This window comes from Choristoneura fumiferana, chromosome 8, assembly GCF_025370935.1.
Source record: "Choristoneura fumiferana chromosome 8, NRCan_CFum_1, whole genome shotgun sequence".
NCBI classification, from domain to species: Eukaryota; Metazoa; Arthropoda; class Insecta; order Lepidoptera; family Tortricidae; genus Choristoneura; species Choristoneura fumiferana.
The window spans coordinates 14,006,656-14,021,648 of record NC_133479.1 but is presented as its reverse complement, the minus strand read 5'-3'; the positions used below and the strand labels follow the sequence as shown (position 1 = coordinate 14,021,648).

The 14,993-nt window shown below is 36.5% G+C and overlaps 2 protein-coding genes across 4 annotated transcripts in view; one reads left to right on the top strand and one right to left on the bottom strand.

Annotated features, from left to right (window-relative positions):
- LOC141430577 (ATP-binding cassette sub-family G member 4) overlaps positions 1-8,297 on the top strand; it is a 65,093-nt gene extending 56,796 nt beyond the window's left edge. For all 3 annotated transcript variants that reach the window (XM_074091350.1, XM_074091349.1, XM_074091351.1), the window contains exons 7-10: positions 585-965; positions 3,475-3,639; positions 6,886-7,142; positions 7,493-8,297. In XM_074091350.1, coding sequence (XP_073947451.1) covers positions 585-965; positions 3,475-3,639; positions 6,886-7,142; positions 7,493-7,834 — 1,145 coding nt within the window. In that variant the 3' untranslated portion in view covers positions 7,835-8,297. The remainder of the gene's footprint in view (positions 1-584; positions 966-3,474; positions 3,640-6,885; positions 7,143-7,492) is intronic.
- Positions 8,298-9,612: 1,315 nt separating this feature from the next.
- On the bottom strand, positions 9,613-13,018 carry RIOK1 (RIO kinase 1). Its single transcript, XM_074091352.1, has 4 exons — positions 12,782-13,018; positions 11,498-12,637; positions 10,879-11,065; positions 9,613-9,800 (listed from the first exon to the last, which is right to left on the bottom strand). Exons 1-4 carry the CDS (start codon positions 12,851-12,853, stop codon positions 9,643-9,645), a joined length of 1,557 nt encoding a protein of 518 aa, XP_073947453.1. The 5' UTR covers positions 12,854-13,018; the 3' UTR covers positions 9,613-9,642.
- Between the last annotated feature and the right edge of the window lie 1,975 nt (positions 13,019-14,993).

Here is a 14,993-nt window from a genome sequence, read left to right as displayed (position 1 = left end):
GAGACGGCATCAAATTTAACCGTCAGTTAAGACTAATAAATGGATGGTGGAACAGCCCCTTAATCATTTATTTGTTATTTTATTGTTATCTCCCCTTTCTACCTAAAAATAGGCATAGGTATACAAACGCATTCCCCTGTTTCCTTTTATTTTTTGCAAATAAAAGGGCGTCGCCAAGGGGGGGGGGGGGGGTCAGGGAGAGACAGCTGCACCCCCCCACTAGATATTCTAAAAAAAGTTGCCAAATGTAAAGCAAGCAAACGCAGTAGATGCAAGGCTCGTACTACAAAGCTTCATGTGCTCTCGACCTGACAATACACATAAAAATACATTAGATGGAAAAAAAATAACATCGAATAGTATAAAGGTAGTATCGAGTAGTGTAAACTCATACTTTCTCATTCTCCATAATATCCACTTAACCCCCCCCCCCTCGGCCATCGGGCGGCGACGCCTTTGTACAAATACCTATTTCTTTTGAAGAGCTGCTCTATTTTATGTATGTTATGAATTTCTAAGACTTGTTTCATCCACAGCAACTAACACAATGTGATACTTTAATAAGTTCTCAATTATGCTTCCAGTAATCGAAGTAACAGAACATCCAGAGAACATAACTAAACTATCAGAGGAAATGCTCAACGGCCGTTTATACAAAACATCGAAGCTAGAACAGCAAACCGAACCCACGAACAACATGGAGCTCAAAATATGTTATCACACGGATGATGCAGGAGAGACTGAAGTTATGTTAACAAACGAGAATTGCTTATACAAAGTGCCTAAGTACGAAGCCAGTACATCTACCAGTTCTTTGTCAAGCCGAATGACGCAAATGAATTCGTCAATGGCGTGGATGAAGGTGCAGAAACAGACGGACTCATGCGGGTACCCGACGACATTTTTCGAACAGTTTTCGATATTACTGTGTCGGATGCTGAAGCAGATATCAAGAAACCGAACAGGTGAGTTCATATAAATAGTACATTTTCTTAAGTTTATTTACGTATCATACATATCTACATACATAGTAACATGGGTGGGTTTGTCTGATCGCTTTCTCAAAAGTAGGTATTTTATCCTTGCAGCTAATTTTTTTGTCTATTTTTAACAACCTCGATTTTTTTATATGTTATTATTTTTAATATTAGCGTTGCTTGAAACAATAATATTTAATATTTGCGACTGTTAAAAAAGCAGCTGGTAAAATATGCGAAAAAAACAAACGTGACCGTTATAAAACGCTTCATGAAATAACAAAAAATTGAACCGACTACAAAAAACCATGAAAATAAATTTCTACCAGTCTGAAGTCGGTGCCTCAGCACGAGCCAGCAGGAGTGATTGAAGCCCAATATATAGTGCGTAAGTGAGGTAGACGACTATAGGTCCACTCCTGCTGGCTCGTGCTGAGGCACCGACTTCAGACTGGTAGAAATTTATATTCATGGTTTTTCGTAGTCGGTTCAATTTTTTGTTATAAAATTATTATTTTCACAATTTTTAGTGTAAATAATCTAAGATACAATAGTTTAATGTCAACTGCTCGTCACCTTCACGAAAGATTGTTTTTTCCGATACAGAGACGTTCTTTATTGAATTAAGGAGTTCTGGTGCTTCACCACCTGTTCCATTTTACCATATGCATTACGAGGAGCATAAATTGCTTAGTAACTGTGTTTAAGTAATTGAAATTCAACCCGTGAAATACTTTGTTATTGAGTAGTAACTCCGATGGTCAACTCGTGGTCTTCATCATCAGTTCCACTTCACCAAATGATGATTTTCAAGAGCAAATTCACGAGTTACTACTAAATATATCCAATTTACCATAGATTTTCCTACAATATTTGAAGAGTTTCCTCGATTTCCTTAAGATCCAATCATCAATTCCTGATTTGGTGTTTATGGGACCTAATTGGAGGCATACCTAGATGAACGCAAAAAAAATATTTCAAATCTCTTCATAAATGACGGAGTTCTGAGGTAACAAACATAAAAACAAAAAAATAAAATAAAAAAAAAACAACCGAATCGATAACCATCTCCTTTTTTGAAGTCGGTTAAAAAGACAAATATTCAAAATTGCGTTCGGGGAAAAATGCAAGGAAAAATGTTTTTGGGAAGGCGATCTAAGAACCCGTCTTAACCCAGCATTTACAGCAATTTCACATAAGCCGAATAAAGCACTGAATAACCAAAAGGAGAGATTGATTAATATGAGTACATCAGATGAATACCTACTAACACTGATAACTAGGTACGTTATACTTGTTAAGTAGGTACTTGCACGAAGATAATGCTCTTATGTACCTACCTAGCATCGACAAATCATTACGGTAATTAGTATCAGCAAGTAGCCTTGCTGATAATAATTATAAAGTTTATTTAATTGTTTAATGTATGTAGTTATTAAACAATTAAATATACCTATCAATCATTTAATATGTTACGTTAGCAATTAATTACTTACTTTACTAGCCGTTACCCGCGACTCCGTCCGCGTGGGATTCGGTTATCGCTGTCTCGCTGGAACTATGCAATTTTCCAGGATGAAGACTATTCTATGTCCTTTCCCGGGATTTAAACTATCTGCATACCTACCGAATTTCATCTAAATCGGTTCAGCAAGGTAAACAGACTTACAAACTTTCGCATTTATAATGTTAGTGGGATTTCGTCAAAATAGCATACCATCTTAAATTTTAATTCTCAAAACTTGCATCTTCGTCTTCATACCTTCACGTTGTGCCTATGACGAATACCAGTGCAAATTTAAATATTTCTTAGCGGTAAAGATTTTAGGATTTTAGATGGATGTTCAGCAATTAGACATATCTATGTACCAAACTTCATAAAAGTAGATAGCATTTGTTATTCGAGATGTTCTGCTAAAGACATACCACATTGCATTCAGATCCGTAAAACCCTTGCTTGTAACGTACCTAATACGAGTAGAATTACAAACATACCTACACTCACACATTATCACAAACTTTCGCATCCTATCTGTCTGTTACTTCTTCACGCTTTAACCGTTGAACCGATTAAGTATACAGATACTATGACACCCTGGGGACTTGGGACTAATGTTCAGATAACTGATGATCATAAATAGCAGGTAAAGTTCATTAATAGTTAGCTATAAGGCATTGAATAATTGTTGTCCATTACTGGGTGGGTACTACTTACCATGCCTAACATGTCCATGATTGGTGTCGTCACACTAAGTAACTTAACTTCTTCACCGCCACAAAACAAACGAAGTAACGTGCTCTGTATGCCACAGAAAAGCCAACGACAAATCAACTTGATTTTTAATTCCATTGCAGATGGATTCATTTCGAGTTGAATGTTGGTCATGTATATATGACCGTGGCGTGTGAGGCATTCCATTGGCTGTCACGACTACATGACTGGCGGTGAAGAGGTTAATTTTATACATTAATAGTAGAAAAATTATATACATTTCAGGCCTCTGGATACAACTTTTCCATCATATATTGTGCAGCGTGCTTATCGGCCTCTGCTTCTTGAACATGGCAAACGACGGCACCCAGATGTTCAACCACTTGAAGATGTGCGTCGGTCTGGTCATATTTTTCGCATACACGCAGATCATGGTTCCAGTACTTGTGTGTAAGTATCAGCAATAAATAGTAACAACTGAGGCCTTAGTCTAATGGTAGCCATACACCATCCTTCCTATCGTCCAATGGGCATGGCACTGCCGATTGGATCAGTTAGATCTGACCGTGTGTGGGCGTGGATTGGCATGACTGTTATAACTGTCAGTGTCAGTTCTAAGTGATCCAATCGGCAGCGTCATACCCATTGGTCTATAGCAGGGTTTCTTAAACTTTTTGCAGTCACGGACCACTTTCACAATTTAAACAATTCCACGGACCCCTGTCAATAAAAATTGTTGGAAATGAAAAAAAGCCTTATTTATATACTTACTTTTCTTATTTTGTTTTATTATTTTGTTGCGAGACGCAATATTTTGCTTCCGACCCGTTCCTTCACCATCCGTACTTTTCACTTCGCTTTTTTTGCAGCAAATTTCCATACAGTCCACTTCCCCTTTCTTGCACATTTTTTGGTAAAATCTACGCACAGCGCCTAAGCGCAGTGATTACGTATTGAATACTATTGAATTCCATTTGAAATTTACCACGAGCTTTACGGTGAAGGAAAACATCGTGAGGAAACCTGCACAAACCTGCGAAGCAATTCAATGGTGTGTGTGAAGTTCTCAATCCGCACTGGACCCGCGTGGGAACTACTGCCCAAGCCCTCTCATTCTGAGGGGAGGCCTGTGCCCTGCAGTGGGACGTATATAGGCTGGGATGATGATGATTCGCCACCCGACAACGACAACGCGCCGCGTCAGTCAAGTTTACTACACAATTTCCTAATAAATTATGTTAACAGACTGACCTACTGCGGACCCCTGATACACATGCTACGGACCCCTAAGGGGTTATAAACGCGAAAGTTTGTATGGATGGATGTTTGATGTTTGTTACTCTTTCACGCAAAAACTACTGAACGGATTTGCATGGCATTTGGCAAACAGGTAATATATATCCTGGATTAATATATAACCTACTTTTCATCCCGAAATGTCACTGTTTTTGGGTGAGCTATGCGGGTTTATTTATGGTACGTCAGTACTATTATATATTCTGTGTTTATGGTTAGAATAATTTTAATTAATTACGGGGCAATGAATGTCTGTGTTTTGTGTCAGTTTTGTCTTTCGGAAACCTTTGTCCTTCCTTTTTTCCGAACAAAACGGGACTTTACGTAAACACTGTGGCACGATATTTTTATGGCACGGTTTTAAGTTATTAAATATGATTTAGGTAAATGTAAACTTTGTTTTCACGCCCGTAATAACAAACTAACCACTATACTTCAGGCAACATTTTATGGTGTCTTAAATAATTGAACTTGAGGTACTGTCGTTTAATTTTGTTGTAATATTATTAAATCATTTATTCCATTAAATTTGTTGATATCCGTACCTCCCTCTTCTAAACTTAGATTTAATTTGGCAAAATCCTTCCTCAGTGCATTCATTCATGTCACACACAACTTCTTAACTTCAGCGCCATCTGTTAGCTTAGCAGGGTACTCGATAGCCGTAGCACACTTGAAAAAAAGTCTGCACCTCCTTCCTAAGAAGCAAAGAAGATTCAGGTGCAAACTAAGCTCAATCGAGTATAGTGGCTACCCCCCCTTTTAGGGGTTGAATTTTTATAGCCGTTGCATCAAAATCCGTTGAGCCGTTCTCACGTGATGCGCGGTCAAATAAAACGACAAACAGACAAATAGATAAACAGACAAAAATTCTAAAAACTGTTGGAACGTGTTCTGTTATCGATTCTAAGTATCCACAGCCAACTTTTTTCGGATATCTTCCATGTACAGACTTTCAACCCCTCTTCAGCTTTATTATATGTATAGATAGATAGATACCTACCAAGTTAAATAACTTCGAAAAGTAGCTTAATGTTAATGATAAAAACAATGGCTATTTATTTCTAATTAACCTACATCGGTAAACCTTGTATTATCTCATAATAAACTACGATAAGCGATAAATAAATTTAATTTATTGTTCATTTTATGTTTGTTTCTTAGCAAATACAAATTATGCAAGACAAGGATTGAGTATCAGTTACATAGGTATCTATATCTAAGAATCATTGCAAATTATACTGCTTAAGCAGGGTACAATATGATCATTAATTATTTAATTTATGCATTTGTTTACTTCCATTTGTCCAATTGGTTTGTCGAGACTACCTACTGAGAATTGTATACCTATGTAAAAACAGAAAGAAAAGCCCTGACTGCGTAACTTACCAAAACTCAAAATCCATCTCAATCTGAATGCTGGAATTTTGAATAGATTTAGCGATATTCCCATGGGATCCGTAGTTCAAAAACGAAGGGGAAACTTGCGCCCGCGGCTAGCTTAATATTGTACGTTTCAAAATATTACAAAGTGATCTATCTATCTTTACACTTAAATTAGTTTGCTAATGTCGTTCGGAACTCGAAAAAAAGATTGGTTTTGAGAACGGGGAAAGCCGACGAGTCCTGAGCGACAACCTACTATACTAGGGTCGATCAATTTTAACCTCCCGCCTTTTAACAGGCCCAACGTCCTATACTTGGTTTGGATAGGTATTTAACTAAATGTAAACAAAACAACGTCAATCGGTGTCTTAAATATTGAAATTACCCCATTAAACTATCTAAACATTTACGTTTCAGTATTGAAATACACTAGTCTAGTTTGTATTACAATAAAAATAAATAACAAGACATTGAAAAATGAAATTAAGTTTCACTTTCTAATAATCGGAATTTGACGTTGGCCTCAGGAGGGTACAATCAAGGGCATAAAAATATCTATACACCTTTATGTCACTTACCATAAGGTCGACGTATAGGTACATCATATATTTCATGCTATGGCGGTAGATATTTATGCCCTTGACTGTACCTCGATGCTATGGTTACGTCCCCTGGACAACTCTATAAAACCAAGAATTTCTATGTTATGTTTAATTCATCGAGCGTACGTTTTCGTCGTAGTTACAGTCACGAGCGTTAATTTGGGACCCACTCAAGGTCGAATATCTGTCATTTTGTATGACAATTCAAAGGATTTTTTGACGAAATGGGTCCCAAATTAACACTCTTAAGAAACTTTTAAGAAACTCTGTCACAGTTGTCTCTTGGACAACGGGGCAGAATAACAAACAAGAAGTTGATTGACCCACTCACTTATAATGTTCCTGTGACAACTTTGTCCGCTGCCTTAGACATTAAACTTGTCAATAACCAGCAATGTTTTTTAAATTTCAGATCCCCAAGAAGTTAAACTCGTCAAGAAAGAGCACTTCAACCGCTGGTATAGCCTGACCCCTTACTACGCGGCGTTAACGGTCTCCAAACTGCCAGTGCAGATGTTTCTCAACTGCTTGTTCTGCACCATAGTGTACTTTATGGTCGGAGTGCCTTTTAAAGCGGAGAGATTTATTGCCTTCTGCCTTATTGGGAACGTCGTGTCACTTGTAGGCGAAGGAATGGGCATGGCCATCGGATCAGTTTTTAATGTTAGAGTAAGTAATATTACATCATTTAATTAAATTGTATTAAATATTTTGTAAGCGAAAGTATTTATTTTGAGTCAAAGGTGCGACCAAACCACTGTTTAAAAAACGGTGACGGCACGGAATCGCATAGTAACGCACCGTTTTTTTTCGCATGCTCTCCACACCGCTGCTTAAAATACGGAATCGCAGTGACGACGTGCCGTAAACGTCAGAGGCCCTATTGCCTAACGTTTCTGAAGCTCGCGATCGCAATCAAATGACAGTTTTTGTATGCGAAATAGCGTTAGGCAATACGGCCTCTGGTCTTTACCGAACAAAAGTCGTGACGTAAACCTAATTCATTTATTTTATTTCAGAACGGTTGCGCCATCGGCCCAACGGCTATGGCACCATTCCTAGGCCTAGCGATATATGGGTTTGACTTCGCTCACCGCATACCACTCATGATGAACATCCTAATGAAAACCTCCTTCATTCGCTGTGGTGTCGTTGCTATGGTCCTGACCATATTCGGCTTCGGGAGAGCTCCATTAGAATGCAAGGACGTGTACTGCCATTTTTCGAAACCAGATGTCTTGTTAAAATTTTTAGACATCGAAAATAATTCTCTCTGTTTCGAAATCGGCCTAATGGTCGGCATGATGGTTTTATTCCGATCTCTATGTTACATTGGACTTAGATGGCGGTTTGCTACTTGATTTATATAGGTACTAATTTGAGTACTGGATATGTTAAGTGCGTTAAGTACTTATCGATTCAATAAGATGCACAACAGTACAAAGATTTAGCTATACAATGTGATAATTTATACGTGAAGTATAGATACTAAGTTTTTTATTTATCTTTTTATAAGGTACCTATGATGTTATTACAACATGGCTTTAAGACAAGTATGTCGCTGTTTTTAAATAAGGCTCATAATCGTAACAGTATAAGCTAGCTGTATGTTTCCTTTAGTAAAATGATTCTGTTGAAAATATATCTGTTAAAAAGATATTAGTTAAACTAACAGCCGGTCCTAGTGATGAACCCAGCGTTAGATTTCCTTGCAAACAAAAGATAAGCACAGGAAGAACACAGGACTAAATATACGAATAGATTTATTATTGTGTTTATTTCGGATCAGTATATTGATGGGTGAATTAAATATTCATCGTTTTTGCTGCGTTTTTTTTTCTGTGAAACCTCATGTCTTTCCTTTATCATAAGGCTGGAGTTCCACCAGAGATGCATCGAGCCTCGCTGCTCAGCTGTTTCCACCAGAGCGGTGCTGTGCGAGGATAGGTAAATGAAGCGTTTCTATTGGTTCATGAAAAACACATCCTCGCACATATCTGGTTGAAACGAAGCCTAGAGCTCATGGTAGGTACTTAAACAAATGTAATTTTACACATGAATTTCGAAAAACTCAGAGGTGCAAGTCCGGATACCCACCGTACTCTGCTTAAGAGCCTATAGGTCAAACCACTAGACCACCAGAGAAAACCAGATTTTTGGCCTAAAATTGTTAAACTTTGATGCCAAATATCTCGAAGACAATTTGAAGAAACTTTGAAGTAAATATGGGATACTATATTGCTTAAAGCCGTTGTTGTTAATATAATAAGCTACAAAAAACATTAGAAAACTAAGGAATTCAGATCGAAGGTCATTGGGGCATGGGATCCTCTTAATAGATAGAGGCGTCCATCCCAGCCTATATACGTCCCACTGCTGGGCACAGGCCTCCTCTCAGAACAAGAGGGCAAGAGGGGATAGGGGCGTGCAGTCGGGAAAAATTCGTTATGGACGACTGGGCAGGGAGAACACAGACAGTACCGGACTCTCACCAGCTAAAAATTCGTTATGGACGACTGGGCAGGGAGAACACAGACAGTACCGGACTCTCACCAGCTAAAAATACCCGACTCCACATTCCCAAGTAAAAGACTACTATTAGGTATATTGCTGTATTCTTACAGAATAAATGTAGGACCAACATTTGAGGCAATATAGAGTTTGAGTTACTTAGAAAATGCTTCAAAATGTACTGTTGTTAAGAGATATTGATTGTATTATTCATTACGATAGTTTATAAAAAATACACAAATATGAATGATTCTCAAAAACCGCAGTGTACCAAGTAAAATACTGTTTTTGTTTATTTAAAGATTTAATTTTATTTAGAATTTGATTGTCAACATAGATATTATGATAAGAAGAAATAAACAATAATTCTGCTATGGTAGTCAGGAAGGTAGTCAGCCAGAAAAAAAATATGGCGAATTAAATTACACGGTATAGATCTAAATTTTATCATCCAATCGCGACTTAGAAATCCGCTGTTAAGTTTAAGTAAGATTGAAAAATCAAGTTTAATACTTTAATAAAATCAGTAAAATTGAAAAATATGACATTTCGAAGTAAATATTTTGTTTTATTTAACATCTTTAAACTTTAAAATCCTAACGATTTTTCTTATGATATAATAATAAACTTCTTTTACTTTATCTGAGCTGCATGTATCTCATTTTTTTCCTGTTCCTTTATCTCTTCTCTTTTTAACATGTTTCTTGACTTTAGTTTTCCGTTTTTCTGCCTTGTCTTCCTTGACTGCTTTCTTTCTTGCTTTCTTGGTATCAGGAGACTCATCCCTCGGCCGGGCTGAAGACTTAAACTTCGATTCTAGAAGACAATAATAGTAGATTATTGTTGTGGCCTGGAAGTAGCCAATTGCTGGCTGAGTATAAGTATTAAACGGACGAGCTTGCGAGTCCGTTTAACTAATACGAAGCCAGCAATTGCTATTCCAGCCGAGATTAATATAAAGTTTTTCTCAAAAATGATGAATAATTCTGAAATAGACTAAACTTTTTCTCAAAATACATCATAACATTTAATTTTATTCCAATTATTTTTCTTATGCTTTCCCGCCTTTTTTCATTAAAAATAAACTGCATGTGTATTTTTCCACCGAAAACACCACAAGCTGTTTCAGACCCAATAAAAAAGTCCGAAGTTCCAACAAAATATCTGATACCGCCCATTAGATTTGGCTGTATACAAATTGTGCCAACATTTCCATGGCCTTTTTAACTTTAAAAAAAAATTGTGACTGATTGCAGGCGTGCTAATTTATTATTGGCCAGCTAGCGCGCCTGCAATCTTTTTAACTTTTTAATTTTTCGCTGACGATAAACTATGCACTTCACCTTCTGATATGTATAGAATAATGTCAACTTTTACGGACATTTTTGAGAAAAAACACACAATTAGAGAAACACATTTGTTTTCACTGTATCTATTAATTCTATGAATCTTCACCAAACACAGTCTGTAAGGATTCCTTGTTTTTGATTATTAGTTTGTAAATAAAAGCATGATCTGATTTTGATACGACTTGCAATACATCAATAAAAATATTTTGGAGAAATTAACTTAATTTCCCCTGTCAAATGTTCCCATAAGCTAAATAGAAATCAAAAATAACACTTTGTAAGTACATGGCACAAATTGAAACCAACTGACCAAAGTAAGTAAAGCTTGTATTATGTGTTTTTTCGGTATATTTGGTAGGTCTGAGAATATGACAAAACTATTTTTTATACTTCTGTGGATGAAGTTATTAGCTAGTATTTTTTATACAAATATCTGACCAACTGGGGATTGACCGGCAAACTTAAGTTTCATAGTCAGAATGTGAAACTACTAGACCATCTGGTTGTCAGTAAATATTTTATTAAAATACTTAGTAAAAACTTACTGTCTTCATCTTCATCTGAAGATTCAGAACCAGTACTAGATCCACTTCCAGATATCTTGTGTTCTTCTAATATATCAGGTTTACTGACAGTAGACAAATCTTCATTAAAACCAGCAATTTTCTTATATGGTAGGTCATCTGCATCACCTTTCTTAGCTTTGCTAATGTCACGCTCGTAATTTATCACCTGAAAATGATTTAGAAGTGATTTTTATCATGAATTATAAATTGGAATACTTTTCTTGTTTTTACTGATGTTTTCATATCTAATCTGTTATAATCATATCAAATTTAAAATCAATTTAACCACCCCTATGCAGATGAAATTTTCCTGCAAGGTTTATCTCAAAAATTCTGTTAATATTGGCTGGACTGATTTGGATGTTTTTTTTGTGTATATTTTAACAGGTTCCTGGATGGTTTGAAGACACAATGGACCTGGTAGGTGGTGTTGCTGTTTGTATGTTATCTTATGACTATGTCTGCCGGGACTGCTAGTATATTCATAAAAGCTCATAATGAAGAGTGACAAAGAACTATTGGAAAAATGAAAAAAATATTTCAAAGAACGGAGACAAGTTCTACAGTAGATAGATAGTAGCACGATTTTTATTCTCACCTCTGTTAGCCTTTTTGGAATGTAGATATTTTTGAAAGCTTCCTCTTCAATTTGCTCTTGTGCTGTCATTTCCTCAAAGTTCCTTTCTGATGCCTTTTCTGAAAGCTTTTCCAAGCATTCTTCCAAATTATTTTCATTGATGGCAGAATCTGTTATAAAATCAAACAACTCCTTTACAGTCAATGTGGCTACTCCGTTCTTTCGGAAGAAATCTGATATATTTGTGCAGTCTTTTCTCAGGAATTCAAATGCATAGGGATGGTCATGCTCAACAGACTGCGATACATCAATAACAACCACATTACCTTTGTGGTACAATAGGTTATATTCTGACAAATCTGCATGTACCAGTTTGCAAATGTTAAACATTTTCCACATCATTATTATACAATCCCTGTATAAAGAACGAGCTGTAGATTGGGATATTTCTACATCCTTTAGCTTTGGGGCTGGCCACCCTTCGTCTCCTAAGAAAGTCATAACCAAAACATGGCTACGTAAGATAATGGGCTCGGGAACATTGAGCTTTGCATTAAACATTCGGACAAGATTTCTCATTTCCTTCTCAGCCCATGTCCTCACCATTTTACGGGGGTTAGATCTGCAATAGCCATTTCTGAACCTATATTCCCCGGATACATATTTGTCCCTGTCTTTAAAGACTAAGATTGATGTTTTGTAAATTTTAATAGCATAATCCTTTCCATCTTTTGATGTGGCGTGGTACACATTGGCTTCTTTGCCAGTAGATATGCATCCATTTATTTCATTAATGACTCCTCTGTTTAGGAGTTTGAATAAAATCATTCTTGTGCGAGGGTCCATGACTTGTTCTGCAGTGGCTCTGTCATGTTTGTCCTTGGTCCTGATTCTGCCACTGTCAACTTTTCTGTCATTACTGTCCATAAATTTGTTGGTACGATCCATTGGATCATAGCTGTCTACATTTATTTTATGCACATACTTTTTGAATAGCTTTTCAGTAGGTTGATATGTGCTGAGTTTATTTGATGGTGTTTGAGAGTTACTCTTAACTTTAGATGTGTTAGTAGGATCATCTGAGTCTTGAAAGTATTCCTCTGAATCGTAGTCCTCCTCTTCATCGTTGCTCAGTGTTTTAATTTGTGGGGTATCTGAAAACTGAAACAAAAACCAGAATTTATATTAGTTAGACGCGGCCGTATATATAATTGAGTTAAATACGGCATTTATTGATTATAAAGCCTTATAAAGATTAAAAAAATACTTAAAATTAGTTATAGAATAATGAGAAACTCATCTTACCCGCACTGACTTAACCTTTGCAGAAATATCATTTTCATAATCACTGAACCGTCCATCGCTGTCGTCAGACATCTTTATTATTCTATAGCTGTGTAATGCAGTAAAATAAGTAAATTATGCTTATTCCCACTCACAATCACCCACACGTGTTTTAGTAAATTTTACACACCACTACTGTGCACCACTATGTAATAGGTACACCAACCGAACCGCAGTTTCGTTCGCCTTGGCATGGCATTGGCAATCATTGATTAGGTTATTTGACATTGACGTTTCAAACGTCAAGGCGTTTATTTTTAAATTATCCTGTTTTCATGTAAAGCACAGGTATACCATCCACACAGCCACACAGTCATTATGAATGAGGGCTTTCGTTTTTTGTCTCACTAGACGGCGCACTGTTGCGTGAGGTTTTTAAGTATGGCTTTCAAAGTCTGTTATTACGGGCGTGAAAACAAAGTTTAGGTTAAAATCATATTTAATACACGCAGCGATCTTACAACGCCCTACGTATACAGTACAATAATGCTTTTAGAATGTTGTTGGGGTTTCTGCGATTTTGTAGTGCCTCTGGTATGTTTGCGGAGTCTCATACCGATGATTTTTTTGCGATCATCCGGAAGAGAGTTGCGTCGCTTATACAGAGGCTTAATCATGCGAGCAACGGCATTCTGAAGGTATTAAACGCAAAAATAGATGGACCAATACCGAGCCACTGGAACAAACTACATTCTGTGGTTGTTCCAGTGACACGGGCATGGTAGGCGTAGAAATTAAGTATTAAGTAAAGAAATTAATTCATTAATTATTGTGTTATAATATAACTCAATTCATTTCGATTTAATTCAATTCTTTTATTGCTTGTAATCAATGTAAGTACAGATTTAACTAACACTTAGCTAATAAGTTCTTACTAAAACAATTATGTATGAGTCACTAAGTTACTCGAATTAAATGAATTATTATATTATATTATTATTATTAATACACTTTAAAACCGTACCACAAAAATATCGAGCATGCCACGGTGTTGCATAGTCCCCGTTTTATTCGGAAAAAAAAGGGAGGACGAAGGTTTCCGAAAGACAAAACTGTCTCAAAACACAGACATTCATTGCCCCGGAACACATATTTGCCATAATGAGGGCTATCGCGAATGAATTCGCCGCTAGAGGCGCTAGTGTAGCGTGAGGTCTCCGAAATGTCAAATCTCATAGTTTTTGGGTGAGCTACGCGGGTTTATTTATAATTAGTTTTTTTTTGTGAATATTTTGCATTACCTGAAATTAATTATGGCAATTATGCATTACGGGGCAATGAATGTCTGTGTTTTGAGACAGTTTTGTCTTTTGGAAACTTTTGTCCACCCTTTTTTCCGAACAAAACGGGACTAAGCAACACTGTGGTTGCTGGATATTTTTATGGTACGGTTTTAAGGTGTTTTAAATATGATTTTAATCTAAACTTTGTTTTAATGCCCGTAATAACAGACTCTGAAAGCCACACTTAAAAACCTCACGCAACAGTGCGCCATCTAGTGAGACAAAAAACGATAGCCCTCATTAATTTCAGATATTGCAAAATATTCACAAAATTATTCTAATTATAAAAAAACCCGCGTAGCTCACCCAAAAACCATGAGATTTGACATTTCGGAGACCTCACGCTACACTAGCGCCTCTAGTGGCGAATTCATACGCGATAGCCCTCATTGTATCATCAATCACCCAACAGGCCAGATTTCAGCAAGATTTAGACTTTTTTTACTACATTTGTGCCTAGGCTTGGCTGTTTATCAGATTTTCACTATTTTTATAAGCAAATAATTTCAATCGAGACTTGGAACGTTTTTGCAACTGGTTTTATTGGAATTTGGCAATTTGGAATATTTGTTTCGGGATGTAGGTACCTAGCTCAAGTTTACCCTATAAGTTAACCTTAAATGAACTCCCGATAATAAATTTCAGCAGTTCAATCTACCCATAACCAACCATGATGAACGTAACTGCTTCAAAATATCTGGAGCGGTAGAAAAAATGACGATCAAAACAAAATAATCTTTCCCAGGATCAAAAGTATTTATCTATTTAACCTATGTTTAAAATAATTTAGACATTCGTGACAGCTCTTGTCAAAATGAGTTCCACTGCTCCTGATAATTATAACTACTTACACCCTATAATACTTACAATGAATTTTTAATCATCATCTT